We start from the raw sequence: 19,284 nt of genomic DNA on the forward strand, positions 1-19,284 counted from the left end.
CCAATGTTCTGGAATCGCTGTGACACCTTTGATGGAGCGACTTGATCTTGTTGAATGTTGACTGCCTGGATGTCCCTCTTTATTATTAAATATGTCATTGAATTAATCATGGGGGCAGTGGCCTAGTGGTTGTAGAGTCGGACTCGAACCAGAAGGTCACCGGCTCAGGGCCAGCACCGATGTGGCACCTAACCCCCTTTTGCTCCCCGGGTGTGGGTATCACTGGATGGGTTAAATGCAGAGGTTACACTTCACTTAAGGGTCAACACAAGCGACAAATAGGTCCGTTTCAAAGAATCAGGTGAACTGTTTAGAAGCGATTCATTCAAACGAACAGAACTTTAAAGTCCCCATGAAACGGAATTTGCTATTACAATTTTATTAATTATAACGATACACAACATAACATATTAGTAACTTGAATATGAAATTGTCAATTTATAAAATCAGACTAATTAAACAAAGAGAATTAAAATTCAAACATTAAAAAAAGTCCTGCTTATTAAATTACATGAAAGATATATTGTCATGATATTTTTCTTAAAAAATATACACATTTTTTGTTTTTAATAATTTTAAGTGATTTAATTCATGTTTGATTTCACGTAATTAATTCTTAACGTAAGTTACTTTCTTTCCGCATATGTGACGTGTATGAAACGGCTTCTGAAATTAGAAAAAAATGAAGGGCGGGGCTTTATTTTGCCCTTCCCCTTTTGATTGGTTTGTTGGACCTGGAGGTGAGGGCTAAAAATGCCTGGCCATTGGACACACCTATTTTTTGTTGCTGACGTCACGTGGTGAATTAGTTGTTGTTGAGAGGAGAGACGAGCTTAAAATTTGTTAATAAAGATTTAAGTGGAAATTAATGAAAAAACATGATAAATCATTTATAATTATCACTGCAACACTGTGTAAAACACACATTTTCCTGTTTGATTGCATAGTGACTTTAAACACAAGGCCATATCTTCAAACTACATCTCGTGCAGTTTACCGTTTTGCAAGTGTCTCACTGTTCCAATTATATTTTAGAGAGGATTTATTGCGTTTTGCAAAATAAAGGGTATGAGATGCCAAAAAATGCCAGATTCAAAATATAGGTTTCTTATTCGTGCATCCTTGTTTTCTTTTCCCTGGTCTCCATAGGACGTGAGGGAAGGATGCAAGGAAAAGAAGCAATTGAAATAGCATATTCTTGCTCTCTTTTATCAAATATCAATGAACTTTAAACATTTTAAACATTAAAAATAAAGTTAGACACTCGAGTTAGACTTCAAAGCTGAACTACATTAAAAAGCAAAAATACTGCTCAAATTTATAAATGCATGAGGTTGATGTTACAAATCAATACTGTCTATAATTTACATTTACAATAACTTAATGCTTAAACTAAAATCAATGCATCTTTTAACTCTATTTGCATATTATTGAAAAAATTACACAATAATAATAGCCTCATTTAAAATAACAAACCAATGTCGACAAAAGCAAAAGTTTCTGAAGTTTGTATTACGAAGACATTCAAATAACTCAGCGGTTAAAACTGCTCTAACAAAAAACAATCACAGCCAAATATATATTAATATTAATTTAAATGCAGCAAGAATGTTTTTGTAAAATGTCTTACAAACATTAAACTGCACTGTAGCTTTCATAGTTTTCATAGTCAGACAAGCTTGGCACATCCATAATTGGACAAAATAAAGTAACTATTTTATGTTTTATAAAGATAACATAAAAATGGGAGGAAAAGATTGGGTAAACAACATACATAAAAAAAGGCAGTCTGTTAACAGTGCTTTAGAAAATATATTGTATATAACACTTTAATAATATCCAGTTACATTTGTGAAATATGCAAAAAAAGTTACAAAAATCAAAACCGATGTCTCAAAACAGATTCAAGTTATGTCCGAAAATGCTTGCTGGAATGTTAATAACACATTCATAAAGTTTGACAACAATTATTCTTTTCAAAATTCATAAAAGCAATGTGTGTGTTATTGTAATAGTTGTTTAAAAAGCTCAAAATACTGCAGGACATATGCCTAACTAGTAAAGACGTAGGAGGACCGTTTGTAAAATCACACAAAAAACATTTTTGATTATCTAGGTGGCAGCATATGTAATGTCGTGATGTGTGAGGAGAAGAACCCAAGTGCAGGCAGACACGGATGATGAAGGGGTAACAAGGACTTTAATAACAAAATACAAAACAAACATCCACGATGGGAAAACACTAACTAAACTGGATACAAAAAACTGAAAACAAACTCATCCCACAAGGGGGGCAAACGTAAACAACTAGGACTAACAAACAAGGAACTCTGAAACCATACATGAACTAGGAACACTACATACATGGCATGAAACGTGGAAACAAAGCAGGATACATGTACAGCATACAAGAGCAACGAACCAGCACAAGACGATATACAAGAGGGCATTAAATAGGGGAACAAACACAGGATAATTACTAAGGGGCAGGTGAAGGTAATGAAACACTAATGGGAAGGCTAACGAGACAAAAGGGCGGGAAACACTGACGAGACACGAGAAAGCACATGGCATGTCAGAATCAAAACAAAGCCATGTCTTTCTCACACAAAACCTAAGGCTATGCCATGACTCCGCTGCAAGACCAAGAATAAACATGACATGATGGCGGAATCATGACATAAGCCCCCCCTTAAATGAACACCACCAGGTGTTCATCAAGGAGTAGACTAACAAGACAGGGCAGACTGGGACAATGACAAGACAAGGCAAAACACTGTAAACAAGATCAAGGGCAGACAAGCATAAATTACAAAGGGGTTGGGGTGACATAATAAAAATAACAAACAAGGGAGGGGGGGAGGGGGAACACATGAGTCCATGGGGGGAAGTCCAAACGGATTGGGACAAGGGGGAACAGTTCTTGTCCCTGGCGCTCGAAAGCGCGGAGTCCCAGGGGACTTAGGGGACACCCTGGGGGGCGGCGCTCGAGAGCGCGAAGTCCCCGACAGGGCAGGACTTGGCGCCGGCTGGAGGGCCGGCTGGGGAACATGGCTTGACGCCGGCTGGAGGGCCGGCTGGGGAACATGACTTGACACTGGAGTGGGTGCAGGCGGGACCACCGGACTTGGGACCACCGGACTTGGGACCACCGGACTTGGGACCACCGGACTTGGGACCACCGGACTTGGGACCACCGGACTTGGGACCACCGGACTTGGGACCACCGGACTTGGGACCACCGGACTTGGGACCACCGGACTTGGGACCACCGGACTTGGGACCACCGGACTTGGGACCACCGGACTCGGGACCACCGGACTCGGGACCACCGGACTCGACGGGACCACCGGACTCGACGGGACCACCGGACTCGACGGGACCACCGGACTCGACGGGACCACCGGACTCGACGGGACCACCGGACTCGACGGGACCACCGGACTCGACGGGACCACCGGACTCGACGGGACCACCGGACTCGACGGGACCACCGGACTTGACGGGACCACCGGACTTGACGGGACCACCGGACTTGGGACCGCCCTCCGTTGCCTCTTCTTCTTCAGCCGAGCCACCCGTCTGGTGGGCGGCTGAAGGAATGACGAGAAGGGCACGGGCGGCTCGGGATTGGAGGCCTCGGACGAGGACCCCCAGGATTCCCGTCTCCCACGCTTGCCACCAAAGCTGACTGCGGGTGAGGAGGCTGTAGGTGGTGGAGCAGATGGTGTGGTGATGCCCATAACCCCGATCTGCAGGGCACGACCCTCTGGAACTGCGGCCAGCGGAGATGAATAGCCAAGTTGGCCTGAGATCCTGAGCTCAGAGCGTGCGACGGCGCACCTCCACACATCCTCAAACTCCAACGGCTTCAGCGATCTCATCTCCGCTGGCGAAAGAGGGTCCCTCAGACCGGCGTTAAAAAGCACCGCCAGCTCCTCCTCACCACGGACCATCTCCTCTGCGACATCCAGGAACCTGCCCAAATAACTTTCCAAGTCAGTATTCCCTTGTTGGACGCCGCAGAGAAGACGAGGCTTCCGGGCCCGTGTGGTCATTGCTGCCTGCTGGGTTCAGTAATGGCTGGTTGATTCTGTCGTGAACATGGAGGGAGAACCCAAGTGCAGGCAGACACGGGAATGAAGGGGTTAAACAGGTTTTAATAAATAAACACAAAGCAAACACCCGCGATGGGGGGAAAACACTGACAAACTAAAATCCAACACTGAAAACAAATACTTCCCACATGGGGGGCAAAAACAAACTATTAGAAAAACAAACTACTAGAAATACAAACAAGGAACTTGAACTAAACATACACGATACAGGAACCAGGAACTTGAACTACACACACTAGCAGGGACCATGTACCTGTATACTTGTAATCCCTGTACATGGTCCCTGCTAGTGTGTGTAGTTCAAGTTCCTGGTTCCTGTATCGTGTATGTTTAGTTCAAGTTCCTTGTTTGTATTTCTAGTAGTTTGTTTTTCTAATAGTTTGTTTTTGCCCCCCATGTGGGAAGTATTTGTTTTCAGTGTTGGATTTTAGTTTGTCAGTGTTTTCCCCCCATCGCGGGTGTTTGCTTTGTGTTTATTTATTAAAACCTGTTTAACCCCTTCATTCCCGTGTCTGCCTGCACTTGGGTTCTCCCTCCACGTTCACGACATGTAAACTACGAACTGGCTTTTTGTAAATAAAGTTATTATTATGTCATATATATGTATATCTGTTATATGAAATAACCTTGGGGAAGATAGCTTAAGTTTCAGAACTCAGAAGTCCAGTCGATGTGCAGTCAGATGCTTAAGTGCTCAAGACTCTAGAGTCTTGACTCTATGTTTCTGGTGAAACATTCTTCCCAACTCAGTCCGGTCAACCACATCTCTTACAACATTGAAAAAACCTCATCTGTGTATACTTGACAGGCAAATGAAAGAAGAGAAAAATGAACCCTCTCTCTGTGGAAAGTAGTAACTTGGCATTAGCGTATATTGTATTATTGCACCTGTATGACATATCGCATTATTGCGCGTTATTATGCTTATGTCAAGGGTTTGAAATGAACAGCTGTCAACCCAAAAAAAAACCTGTACCTGAGTGTCAAAGGCAGCACTGTGATTAATGTAAAATCCCAGTCATGTGATATTACTTTAAGTCTTTTGGCCTCTGACCTTATCACAGCAATGATGATTTGACTTATAGGAAGCAACGTATTTGGTTGGTAAACACGCATTTGTACTTTCACTAAAAGAAAGCATTGTGTCGGGTGTTTCAAGGCATGACACAGTGCTTTTGTGACCCTTCATCACAGGTTCAGAGCCCTGAGTGTTCTGTTGGAAAGCGAGCGGAGACTAGCAGCTCATTTGCACTTAGAGAAAAACTGTGTATGTAATAAAAGACCTGTACTGTATTCTGTGCAAAAGCCTCAGAGACACAGTCTGTGGACCCCTTGGATTGATATTAAGACTTGTGTAATAATAGATCATAATGTCACCTTTTCATAAATATTATGAACCTTCAGTTTTACAGCACAAGGATCTTCCCAAGGCAAAAATGCATTTGTCAGACAGCATTTCTCTAAGAACATGACCTGAGTTCCTATTTAAGTTCTTCACAGTAGTAAATTTTCCTATGTTCTTGTCATGCTATGTAATAGGGATGCACCGATACCACTTTTTTTCAGAAAGCTGAAGCAAAGCCAATATTTAATAAGATTAGGGGGAAAACACCTTTATAAAAGGTAAAAAAATATCATAAAATATGCAGATTTATACATGTCAAAGCTGATTGAACACTGGAGAGAATATTTCTTCAGAATAAATTATATTTACAACATTTACTTATTTTAAATCTGTCCTTCACGTGTCTGAAGGACTTAATGTTGAGCCTCTTTAATCAAATTGCTTGTGTTAAAGGAGCTATTTCTCACCCCTCCTCTTGACAATTTAGCAAAGCATAGTCTAAAGTCTGTTTATCTTAAAATATCTCCAAACGGCTGACATGCCGCCTCCTCCGACTTTCGACAGGTAAACAAAGGTACACGCCGCAAAAATGACGTCAAGCACGTGACCTCTTCGCTTGGTGGTATGCAGGGACAATTTTATGACTTTCCGCGCGACTCCGCATCAGAAGATGTGTTGCCATAAGGTGGTATCGGGTGCGGATGTATCGGGGTAGTTTTACGAGTACGAGAGCACAGTATCGGACCGAGACCCGAGTACTGGTATCGGTGCATCCCTACTATGTAATGCTACTGTGGTTATGCATCCTTCAAAGAGAATGCGTAGTGTAAGGCAGTAAAAGTATTCAAGGAACTCAAATATAAATGTACTGGCACTTTTAAATAGAGCTTCTATTTCTCCACCTCCGCTGTTAATGCTTTCAGTTTGCGTACTTTTAAAGTGCTAGTTCTGGTGTGATCCCGGCCGCTGTTGCAGATTGATGGTGAGCTTGCAAAAAGCATCTGAACAGCAACAAAGCGTCAGACTGAAGTTATCTCATTCATCGCTTGTTCCTCTAACTCATTCCCCCTGTTTATACCTGTAAGACACAAAAAAGATCAAATAATGAAATCAATAAAGTGACCAACATTTCCAAAAATACTTCTGCAGCTCAATTGGTAGAGTAATATATCTGCAAAAGGCATAAATGTAAATGCAGGATGTTCTGTATTCAATAGCCAGGTTAACATGCAACCACATAATGCAATTGGATTGATGGCTCAAACGGACTGAAAAGCCTTCATGTAAACACTTTAATCAATCTGATTGAGGTCGATATGATTGAAAGTTCAATCGGATTTAAAGGGGTGGTGTTGACCGAAAGCAATCGCTCAGGAGGAAAAGATTAAGCATGTAAACGCTTGAATCAGAGTATGTTCTCAATCAGATTTAAAAACGCTGCGTTATTCGTTTTCTTTGCAAATGTGAAAATAATAATTATATTGACTTATTCATCCAGGGAAGTTCTAAGTGAGATGTTAGACGCTGTGCGCACTGTTGCCAGGTCCCGTTACGTTTCAAGAACATGGACAGTCGGGATCTTTTTAAACTGTTGGCGAGGTTGTTTGCGGGTTTAAAGTAGAATGATGTACACCTTTTGATATTCAATCACTAATTTTGTAGAATAAAGATGATGATTATCCTGCTTCTGTGTCAGCTCTACATGATTCTTACCATCTTGTGTTCCTGATCTAGACGATCTGTGGCGACGGTACAACACACCAGCAGCAGCAGCAGCAATAACCAGCAGACCACCAACACATATTACTGGTATAACACCTGAAGACAGACCTCCAGCTGTAACGCCAGAGAGAGACACATCTTTAGTTCAACTGAATCACTCGGTCTAATCGTAGACCCGGGGTGTATTCCAGAAAGGAGGTTCAACAAAATCAAAAAGATCTGACTGTTGGGATAACAAACCTCAAAATAGGAAACTCTTGAGTTTAAGGTTTCATTACTGCTATTCTGGGTTAGTTTCATTAGCTCCGAGCAGGTTTGTACACACGTTCCTCACAACAACAAAAAGCCGTAATCAATAGAGCTCCGATTCATCGATTTACCATGGCACCCGAACGCTGGTTTATTTCATATTTCATGCCCCAGGAACTAGAGATAATCGTAAAAGCTCATGGCAAACACAAGCACATTATTTGAGAAAGAAAAGCAACAGTTGCCACCGCAAGGTCAAGACAGGCAGCATGGAGTCAATTTCTGCCCGAGTGAATGCGTAAGAATAAATGAAACTATAAAATGTAGATTACGAATAATTTTTGACTCTTAAAGCATGAGTTTATTAAAGGGATAGTTCACCCAAAAAACATCCTTTACTCACAGAGTTGTTTCAAATCTGTATGAATGTCTTTGTTCTGATGAACACAGAGAAAGATGTCGCCCCCCATTGACTCCCAAAATAGGAAAAACGACACTCATCTTTCTTAACACAAAAGACATTTTGAAGAATGAAAGACAGCAAACAGTTTTGACTAAGATGTTATTTCTACAATGGGAGTCAATGGGGGTCGAGATCTGTTTGGTTATAAGCATTCTTTCAAATATCTTTCTCTGTGTTCAAACATCAACAATGGTGGATTAACCTGAAGTCATTCTGTCAGTCTCTCACATTGCTGTTAGCTAACGTCGTCACTCCTGAGGTTTGATTAAGTTGGCCACAACACGCACCAACGGTTTATTTCCTTACTCCCAATTGGTCCTCTAGTGCTCAAAATAAGGGGCAATTCACATTTTCATAAGTCAGTATCTTAAATGTGTAGTTTAAGCAGGCACGTCCAAATTGGAGTCTTGCAGTAGGGGGCATGCTGGGCGGCGTGCACATTTTTCTAGCCGCGTCGAGATAGAAATGTTTCATCTTTTCAGAAATCCTCTATAAAAGCACATAGGATATTTTAGTCACTATGATGGTCTCTGAGCGATCAAAATGTTTGCCATGAATGAATGTGTTAATAAATGTGGTACACCGCTAGTGCTTTAAAAGAAGGAGGAGATTGAAAGAAACTCCTGACCAGGTTAGGTTCACAGAGTTACTATGGTTACTGACTCGGAGTATCAGGGCCGTCACGATGATGAAAGTTTGCTGACGATTAATTGTCTAATAAATCATTGCGACCGCTGTTTTAAAGCTCTGACACTTAGTTCTCATACATTTTTTATTCAGCTTTGAAACGGCCATATTGTTCTGAATATCGGACTGTTATACTTTCTCTTAAAAAATGGGGTCATCATGTATTTACTATAAAAATACAGCCTTCAAATACGTGTAAAACCAGTTTGTGAATGGAGTGAATTGAATCACCATTAAAATGCTATCAGTCATAGAAAAGATTCTTGTCTGTTTTTCTCACTTGCAAGACTAAAATTACACTTCACTTCTATGATTATGAACCACAGGTTTTTTATGGTATATGCTTTAAAGTTTTTTAAGTTATTATTGGTACATTTTAAGGGTATTATCGTACTGAGGTTACAATATATACTAAAATATGCTATATGCTGGCACTGCAGCTCCCCCTTGTGTCTTCTATGGAGATGAGCAATAATTGCAATGATCCGAAACCATCACCATGAGGTCAAACAATCGCAATGAGACGATTATTTAATAATCATGACAGACCTACTGAGTATAAGTGACCTCTCGTTCAGAAATGGGCTTGAGTTACCCCGCTTTCTCAGGTTTGACATACGAAAAACCCAGAGTTTCCCTTATTTCAGACTTAACGTAGTTTTCACTAAACCTCCTTTCTGAAACAGGGACTGTAAAGAGCTTTTAATGTGAAGCAGTTCATAAACAAACTTGATGTATTTGTGTGAAACAGCACTGAGATGATGATGAGCCAGTAAAACAAATACTGACTAACTTCACAGTTAATATTACTTTGACAGATTTATTGGACATGATGCTTTTGACATAATGGTTTTAGATGAAACTATGATGAAAAGATGTTTATTATACTGAAGAGATCTGCTCACCTGGGCCAGTGAAGCTGAATGTCTTGTGTACAGTGTGTGTGTTGCTGCCGATGGTGACATCTGCTTCATACTGTCCAGAGTCTTCATTCTTCATGTCTGTGATGATGAGATCTCCAGTCTGATCATCCAGCATCAGTCTGCCTCTGAATCTCTCATCAATAAAAGATGTTGAGATCTTTCCATTCACTGTAATGACTTCAGCTACAGGAGAGTTGTTGTGTCTGATCTTCCAGTGTATCTTGTCATTTCTCTGTTCATCAGTAACATCAATGTGTAGAGAGACAGAATCTCTCTCTTTCACTATCTTCACTTGAGGAGACAAACCTGCAGAACAAACAGAAAGCGTCATAAAGATTAGGGCTGTCACTGTCCATTCTTTTAGTAATGGAGTTGTGCAGAAATAGTTGACTTAATTCACAAAAGAAACAGACTTAAAGCTGGAGCACACAACATGACTTTTGCTCAAATATGTGAAATCTGGAAAAGTCTGTGCTGTTTGACGGGCAAAGAGTTTGATTTCTTTAGCTTCAGACTGTGATTCCACATATTTTGAGGAAATCAAAACATTATTTTTGAGGCCCTATGATTTCTGAAATGTGCAAAACACACACAGAATCTAGACATTAAAACTGTATAACGTGGACGGTCACAAAATCCGAAAATAGTACTGAAATTCAAATCAAATATGAATATGAATAAGTTATTAAGTTTTCTATGTCTGCATCTCACTTTATATAGAGATAAATCCATGAACTTCTACTCCGGAGCCGCTCTTAAAGTGGACATTTCAATGCTTGGTTAGAGGAAAGCTATTAAATGATCTTTGAGTATAAGTGACTCCCGGGGACTATTTGCAAAATCAAATAAAACACATTACGTCCGCTCACATTTCATATTATAGCAACCAGAGACACCCCTGAAACAAGTTCATGTCCAGACTTGAAAGAGCTCATCCAGCATTCCACATATTGCCAGTTGAATAAGAGCGTCATCTAGATTTAAAGTGCACGTCTTTGTTGGGAACGTTCAATGCGAACACACAACTTGCACTATTTGTATTACCAAATGGCGTAAATGGTGCACAAGTATGTGATTTTTGTACATGCCTTATAACAGACCAGACAAAAGTCAAAGAGCGAATTAAGTTGCATCAGCCGCTCAAGAGTCTGTGGATCAGTTGTCCAGAGAAACAGTATCACAGAGCTGATCATATGAGCGAATCTACACAGAACGTTGTCTTTTAAGGAAAATTAGACCTTTCCTATCGGAGCACTCTACGCAAGTCCTAGTCCAGGCTCTTGTCCTGTCCAAACTGGATTACTGCAATGCGCTTCTGGCTGGACTTCCTGCTTGCACAATCAAACCTCTCCAGATGATCCAGAATGCGGCGGCAAGAGTGGTCTTCAATGAACCAAAGAGAGCGCATGTAACTCCGCTCTTCATCAGGTTACACTGGCTCCCTGTTGCCGCCCACATAAAGTTCAAGGCTTTGCTCCTGGCCTACAAGACCAACACCGGATCTGCACCATCGTATCTCCACTCGCTAATGCAGATCTATGTTCCTGCCAGATCTCTGCGGTCTGCAAAGGAACAACGACTAGTGGTACCATCCCAAAAAGGAAAAAAGTCACTATCCCGTACCTTCTCTGGATCTGTTCCATATTGGTGGAATGATCTACCAGCTGCTACAAGATCAGCAGACTCGGTTGCCATCTTTAAAAAACGCCTAAAAACGCATCTCTTCCGTCAACATGTCGCTGATTGAGTTTTTCCTAATTCTCTTCCCTTTCCTTCTTTATATATAAAAAAAAAAAAACTCACTATTCTTAGCTTTCATACTGTGCTAGGCTTTAATGGACTAGTTTGATGCACTTATGTATTTTCGTTGCCTATGTTGTTATAATTGCTTCCAATGTTTCCTCATCTGTAAGTCGCTTTGGATAAAAGCGTCTGCTAAATGACTAAATGTAAATGTAATGTAAATGTTTTAAAGCTCTATTTTACACTGGAGATCTGATTTTGGGTGCTAGATAATTATGTAAATAAAGTATTTATTCAAGTAAAAGAAAGTGATACTCACTGACACTGAATGACTTTGGTCTGATCACTCCATTGATCTCTAGTTGATATTCTCCAGTGTGTTCAGATGTGAAGTCTGTGATGGTGAGATCAAGAGTCTCTGGATTCATCTTCAGTCTGTCAGTAAATCTCTTATCAGGGTCATAAACTGGATCACTGTTGATCTCTTTGTTGATTTTAGCTATGCGATCGCCATTAAACCTCCACACTATCACATCATCAGTCTGTAGTTCAGATGTAAGATGAGTGTGTAGAGTAACAGAACCTCCATCATTAACTGACACTCTCACACCAAACACACCTGAAGAACACAGAATCAAATATGAGAGATCAAACATACTTAAACAGTAAACAGATAAAACTGAATTTATTGAAACTTATTTTGCCGTTTGTATTGTTTTACTACTTTATGTATTATATCATTGTATTATTTCCAAAACACAGCATCGTATTTAAATGATCCCGACACTCTCCAAATGAACGACGTATTGTAGTGCCATCCCAGAAAGAATTATTCTCCCGCACCTTCTCTGGATCTGTTCCTCATTAGTTCTGACTTCTAGCTTTGTCTACTGTGGTAGGCTATATATCTCTTATGCTTTATGTTGTCCTTATGTTGTGCCAACTGCTTCCGTTGTTTACCTCATTGGAAAGTCGCTTTAGATAAAAGCGTCTGCTAAATGACAATATGTAAATGATCATTTTAAACCCTCAGATGATGTACGTCCTTGCGATTTTCACCTATTGCTCAAACTCAAAGTTCCTGGAGGGATTGTGTCCAGCAGAGTTTAGATCCAACACGCCTGCCTTGAAGTTCATAGTAATCCTGAAGAAAATTATAACCCCATGCCCATGTTTATCAAGCTTCTGAGCATTACTCACAAGAACACTTCAAATATAAGTGAAGTGAAGGACTAAATCTTACATTTTCTCTTTAAGAGATGATTAACAACACTTTGCTGTGCCGCAAACGGGATTTTGGATGACGACAGATTTCCACACTGAATAGTTTTCCTTATTTAAGAATATTCAACGTGAATGTATGGAAGAAGAGGAGTTTACATTATTGTCAAATGTGTGTTTAAAGACAGGACATTACGATATACACATCGGAAATGAAAGATAAACATGTTTTCCATCATGTCTTAATTTACACGTATTAAACTGGTGCAGAAATGTGTTTTTATTTGCTTAAGTCAAGTAGTTTTGCCTGAAATACAATGTTAATTATGGCATGAATCTTTTCATGAATGTTTAATCACACGTACCACTGAGAACATGCAACATAAGAAGAATGTGCAAAAATTATGCAAATCTATTGCAATAGAGCATAACAAGATGACGATCCATGGCAATACAGCATAACAGCATACTGATGATCTGTTTGACTCGTTCATGACATGACAGACACGCTGTCTTTCATCATGTGCACAAAGTTTGTTAAATGCTTAAACTACATTATAAAAAATGATGTGTAGAAGTTGTTTTATTAACCAATACCTTTCGAGAAGTGGTGGGGACAAGAGTTGCTAAATTAACTTACCAATAATGCTCAAAAAGACACTACCGAGCAAACTAGTTTTCATGATCCATGTCGAAATGATGAAGAATGAAGCCATTGCACTGATATTTGTCCTTGTTAACTTCACCTCGCCGTCACAGCACCGTAAGAGCTAGAACAGATGAATGAACAATATTGACATAAGCCGCTGTTTTTTCCAGAATAAAGGTCTCTATAACAAAAAGATAAGTCTAAATAAAATAGACATAATTACTTTTAAGAACATATAAAATTACGATAAATAATATCAGAATAATTTTGATTGTGTAAAATTTCAAAACTAATGAAATTAGTAAAAAAAACGAGGGTTATTTACGACGCACCCAGAATAAACTACCCAAACCTCTGAAACCGACACAAATATACTGATATACCGATGAAGATCTAAACGACTCCAAAAAAAGACAAGTAAAGATGCTGAAAGTGAGGTTAAGTTTAACAGAATATTATAACGAAACGTGCAGGTTATTTGACTCTCATCTTAAAGACGGAGCTACTGGCGGTCGCCCACAATACGTCATAAGACCTACTGTATGGAAGGCAAACAGGGACAAGACCTGTGAAACTTTCAATTTCCTGTTTCTCCCAAAGAATTTTCAATAGTTATGGGTTCAATCCCGTCAGGTGCTCTTGCTTTATTGAGAGGAACTCAATCTCTATCTCTAGTCATGGCAAATTGTGCTTTGCTTGTCCCTGTAAAAACAATAGATCAGTCCGTTCACTTTTTCAGCAAAACATTGTAACTTTACCGTCTGTGACTGTTTACTGGAATAATGCAGTTGGAAATATGCGTTGGAAAAAAGTTTGGATGCTTCCACATATTTTTTTTAACCAATAAAGTAAAAGAAATTTATTTTAAAATAATTCATAAATTCTACCCTGCAAGTCCCTACCTCAATATGGTAAAAAAGGATATTTCCTCCAGTTGATCTTTCTGTGACAACTCTGATGAAACTGTAGTTCATCTTTTTTTGGTATTGTCCATTTACCTAAATGTTTTGGCAAGATGTTTTACGTTTTATTAGGTCTGAAATCTATAATGAATGTGTGTTGTATTGGAAGGATGTGGTCCTGGGCTTTGCAGATTATAATCAATCTAAAAAAGGTAATTTTTATGTAATTAATCTAAACTTGTTACTAGCAAAGTTTCATATTCATAAATCTAAATATTTAAATGTGAAACCTCTTTTTTTCATATTTTTGAAAGAACTTGAAAAATCCCTCTTTTCAATTAAGTTGTCTGAGAACAAAAAGGCCTTAAAAACATTATCAGTTTGTAATTCTTTTCCCTTTTCAGTGTCATGTAATTCTCATAATTTATCAATATCTTTAAGTTACATGATTCCCCTTTGTGATTTTTTGTTTCTTTTTATCTGTTTTAGTTCTGTTGTGGACTGTTATTATCTGTATATTGTTTTAAGCAATAATAAAAAAATAAAATAAAAAAAATACAAAACCTGTGAAACTGTCGCGTTAACACTACTATCGAGCTGCAGGCCCGCAACCACTCATTACAGAAAGTCTCTTATCTTAGGTCTTAACTTAAGATATGATACGTTAAATTCGTATTTTTCATAAAGTCGAATTACAGAAGTAAATCTCTAAAATTACCCAATTTATTTATGGTTTGTGTGTTTTTAATACGTTGCTTTAAGGCACTTAACTGTTACCTTGTCAGTTTAGCCAGTGAGTATTGGTGTTATGTATTTTTCATTTCAGCCATTGTACAGACACGACAATTCTAAGAGAGAAAACACCTCAGCTGTAACGGTGTATAAACTTTTGCAGCCTTTAACAAGTGCCCCTTTTGCAGAGCATTGGCAGTGGATGAAGAGGACAAGGAAATGGCCCTCATAGTCTCATGGAGTTATACTTCGGATTTTTGGAGCAAGATTTACCTATGTACATATACAATCATAATTATTTTATACAAATGGATAAAAGCAGTTGATGTAAGGTGCTTGTCTTTAGAGGAAGTTGACATTTTTTGATGAAGTATTAAAATAGACTTAAAAGTAAGATAAATAAATTATTGTCAAATAATTCATGAAATATACTTTATCCTACCTGAGTCAATCTAAATAGATTTGTTCATAATTGCCTTTACTAAACGATATCCAGGGGTTCCCCCTAAGTTTGTATTTTACTTATCATGGTGGTCCTCGATCCCACCAAGACCCTCAATTTGAGCACCGCAGCTGACTGAACAGGAGTCGTCTGTCGTTCTTATTTCAGTTCAAGATTTGCGTCACTTATGCTGCGTCCGAAATGGCCTACTTCCATACTATATAGTAGGCGAAAATGAGTACAAGTCATGAACAGTAGGCGAGAAACACCCTGATGGTCCGCCGAGATTCACGTGGGTCGGATGGACACTTCCATTCAATTCAATTGTATTTATATAGTGCTTTTCACAATTTGCATTGTTCCAAAGCAGCTTTACAGGGGAAAATAAGAAAACACAAAAAAGGTAAACCACAGTACATGAATAGTCTAACTAGTTATATAAACACCTAGTAAATAATATCTAATGTCAGGAGTCTCCAGGTGGTTTATTTATATGTTGCATTAAGTGAATGCTTGGCTGAAAACATGTGTCTTTAATCTAGATTTAAATTGGGCGAGTGTGTCTGATCCTGGAATAATATCAGGAAGGTTATTCCAGAGTTTAGGTGCTACGTATGAGAAAGCTCGACCCCCTTTGGTGGATTTAGTTATTCTAGGTATTATCAAAAGAGTTTTGAGATCTTAGAGAGCGTGATGGGTTGAAGTGTGATAGAAGCTCTGTTAGGTAGGTAGGGACTAAACCCTTTAAGGCTTTATAAGTGATTAAAAGAACTTTAAAGTCAATACGATACTTAATGTGTAGCCAGTGAAGGGTTGATAACATTGGGGTTGTGTGATGGTATTTTCTGAACTAACTGTAGTTTGTTTATTGATGATGAAGGACAAACACTAAGTAGCACATTACAGTAGTCAAGTCTTGAGGTCATAAATGCATGAATAAGCTTCTCTGCGTCAGCAACACACAGAATATTTCGTAACTTGGCAACATTTCTTAGGTGGAAAAAGGCTGTTTTTGTGACATTTGAGATGTTATTTCGAAATGACAGGTTGCTGTCTAATATAACGCCTAGATCTTTTACTGTATTTGTTGGAGTAACAGCACATCCTTCAACTTGCAGTTTATAATCAGAAATATTTGGTTTGCGTGTCTTTGGTCCGATAAGTAATATTTCTGTTTTATTAGAATTTAAAAGAAGGAAATTACAGGTCATCCAATGTTTTATATCTTCAATGCACTCTGCCAATTTGGATAGCTGGGAGGAATCATCTGGTCTTGATGAGATATATAGCTGAGTATCATCTGCATAGCAATGGAAGCTAATTCCATGTTTTTTAATAATGTTTCCAAGGGGAAGCATGTATATGGAGAACAGCACGGGTCCCAGAACCGATCCCTGAGGTAATCCATAACTTACTTGCGTTAGATTGGATGATTCCCCATTGAAATTGACAAACTGATGTCTGTCTGACAGGTAAGATCTAAACCATTTTAGTGCCTGTCCCTCAATACCGGTATAATTGTGTAAGCGATCTAGAAGTATGTTATGGTCTACGGTATCGAACGCAGCACTAAGGTCAAGCAGGACCAGGAGTGAGATGTTACCTTTATCTGATGCTATAAGCAGGTCGTCTGTAATTTTTAAGAGCGCAGTTTCAGTGCTATGATACGATCTAAAGCCTGACTGAAATTTTTCGTGTATGTCGTTATTTTGTAAGAAGGAGCACAACTGAGTGCACACTACTTTTTCTAGTATTTTAGACAGGTATGGGAGATTTGAAATCGGTCTATAGTTTCCTAGTTCATTTGGATCCAAGTTTGGTTTCTTGATTAAGAAGCTTAATGACGGCCATCTTAAAGGGTCCTGGGACATGGCCTAGATTAATTGACGAGTTGATAATGTTATAAATGGGCTCAATTGCAATGGGTAGTAGCTCTTTAAACAATTTAGTTGGTATGGGGTCTAGTAAGCAAGTTGTAGGTTTAGATGTTGCTATAAGTTGAATTAAATCTTCCTGTTTTATAGGTGAAAAACGCTGTAGCCTTTCTTTTGGAGCGATGGTTGGTACTAATTCATTGGACAGACTTGGAGGTTGAGTTTTTACTATTTGTCGCGAATGCTTTCTATTTTCTCTGTAAAAAATATCATGAATTTATTGCTACCGAGGTGCGGCGGAATAGCCAGGTCAGGTGGAGTCTGTTTATTTGTTAATTTAGCGACTGTGCTAAATAGAAACCTTGGATTGTTTTTGTTGGTTTCTATGAGGTTACGAAGGTGCTCAGCCTTTGCTGCTTTTAGTGCCTTTTTATAACAATTTGCACTCTCTTTCCACGCCATTTTAAAGACTTCTAATTGCGATTTTATCCATTTGCGCTCTAGTTTGCGTGTTTCTCTTTTAAGGGCGTGAGTTTTAGGGACACTTCTCTATCCCATGATGCCTGTTATGTAGCAAACTATGCTACACTAAGAATTTAACTGGTTGAGGCGGCCATGTATGAACCAGATTCCGGTCAGAGAATCAAGAGTGAAGGAAGAAAGTCTTTGAGGCTTTTATTAACAATCCAATGTATGATAGTCTCCAATATGATTGAACGTGTGTGTGTGGTCTACAAAGGAACAAGATAAATAATCACAATCTGCAAATTATCAACAATAACCATAACTACAGAGCCCGTAACCTGTCACACGAAATTTTATATATATATATATATATATATCGTGGCCACGAATTAAGAATTCGTTCCCACAAATTATTTATTCGTGTGAACGTTTTGCTTATTCGTTACCTCGATTTAGGTAAATCGCGCCCACGTTTTATTCATTTGTTCCCTCGATTAAACGTAAATCATGCCCACGTTTTATTCATTCGTTCCCTCGATTAAACGTAAATCGTGCCCACGTTTTATTCATTTGTTCCCACAATTTAATGAAACCATCTGTATTTTACTAATTTAGACGTTGCTACTGTTATGGACAGAGAAATGTTAATTGATTTATATTTTGAGCTGGTATTGCCCCTTGCCCTCAATATGCGATGCAGGTGCCTTGTTGTAGGTTAGGTTTTGGTATCATGAAATTGAGTAAACGCCCCTGGGTGCCGGTCAGAGCACATATAACGAAGAGACTATATTTTATATAGTATATTCAAGTATCAACATCAAACAGTATCCTCACAGGCAGAGATATCCGTTTAGTTTCTTTCTTCAATGACTAGTACCTTGAGGACACTTGTGCCAATACGATCAGATAATGAAAATATAAACTTAAATATGAACTATGAACTTCTGCCCCAGCCGACTGCCGGAGTAGGATAGCTCCTCTACAGCAACATCGACTACCGGAAAGAGCTGAACTGTTACCATAGCAACGATTTCAACATAAGAGTCCGTCTCTGAGGAGGCTTTAAAACATGCCTCTCTCATAAAACGATTCCTTGCAATGCAAGGCTTCGGAGAATGTCTTTATAACTCAATCCCAGCTCAAAATGTATATCAATTAACGTTTCTCTGTCCATAACAGTAGCAACGTCTAAATTAGTAAAATACCGATGGTTTCATTAAATTGTGGGAACAAATGAATAAAACGTGAGCACGATTTACGTTAATCGAGGGAACGAATAAGCAAAACGTTCACACGAATAATAATTCGTGGCCACGATATATATAAAAACTTTCGTGTGACAGGTAACGGGCTCCGTACATAACTGACATTGTTAGCATAACACCAATTGGGCTCGTAATGCAAATATGCTTAGTACAAATGTATAACCGAAATACCTCTCCTTCTGAAAGCTAATACAATTAACACTATATAATAATATTTATGTAATACATACAAGTAATTACGTGTAAACCCGTTTGCGACGGCTACATGTAGCGCTAGCATAGAAACATAGCGGCAATTAACCGCTAAAGCGGAACAATACAAACAATGTAAACATCCAAAAACAGCAATAGCATACATAATACTGATCTCAACATTGCGCAAACTCACTTGTAATAAATGACCGCAGCAACAGGAACAAACTGCCTTGCCTTGCTAGGAACTCAGTACGTACTGTTAGAGAATGCGAATTCTGACGCTGTACGC

General features: G+C 39.0%; 1 protein-coding gene across 2 annotated transcripts; it reads right to left on the bottom strand.

Annotated features, from left to right (window-relative positions):
- Positions 1–5,457: 5,457 nt before the first annotated feature.
- LOC306902501 (uncharacterized protein) lies at positions 5,458–19,284 on the bottom strand. 2 transcript variants are annotated; one of them, XR_013787459.1, is made up of 7 exons: positions 19,189–19,268; positions 13,112–13,241; positions 11,570–11,869; positions 9,490–9,813; positions 7,177–7,299; positions 6,256–6,541; positions 5,458–5,673 (listed from the first exon to the last, which is right to left on the bottom strand). XR_013787459.1 is itself a non-coding variant. In XM_079471113.1 (6 exons), the coding sequence occupies exons 2-6, from the start codon at positions 13,185–13,187 to the stop codon at positions 6,483–6,485; spliced, it is 882 nt and encodes a 293-aa protein (XP_079327239.1). In that variant the 5' UTR covers positions 13,188–13,241; positions 19,189–19,284; the 3' UTR covers positions 5,458–6,482. The 2 variants fall into 2 exon arrangements, 1 of the variants encoding a protein (XP_079327239.1); XM_079471113.1 differs by having other exon boundaries at positions 5,458–6,541; positions 19,189–19,284.

Source organism: Barbatula barbatula (genome assembly GCF_947034865.1).
Source record: "Barbatula barbatula genome assembly, chromosome: 13".
Taxonomy (NCBI): Eukaryota; Metazoa; Chordata; class Actinopteri; order Cypriniformes; family Nemacheilidae; genus Barbatula; species Barbatula barbatula.

Bases quoted from the DNA above. Each gene is read 5' to 3' on its own strand.
- LOC306902501 (XM_079471113.1), bottom strand. From the start codon at position 13,187: ATGGCTTCATTCTTCATCATTTCGACATGGATCATGAAAACTAGTTTG. The intron at 11,870-13,111 runs GTAAGTTAATTT...TGTGTTCTTCAG, and splicing joins TGTCTTTTTGAGCATTATTG to GTGTGTTTGGTGTGAGAGTG. The intron at 7,300-9,489 runs GTGAGCAGATCT...CTGGCGTTACAG, and splicing joins ATTCAGCTTCACTGGCCCAG to CTGGAGGTCTGTCTTCAGGT.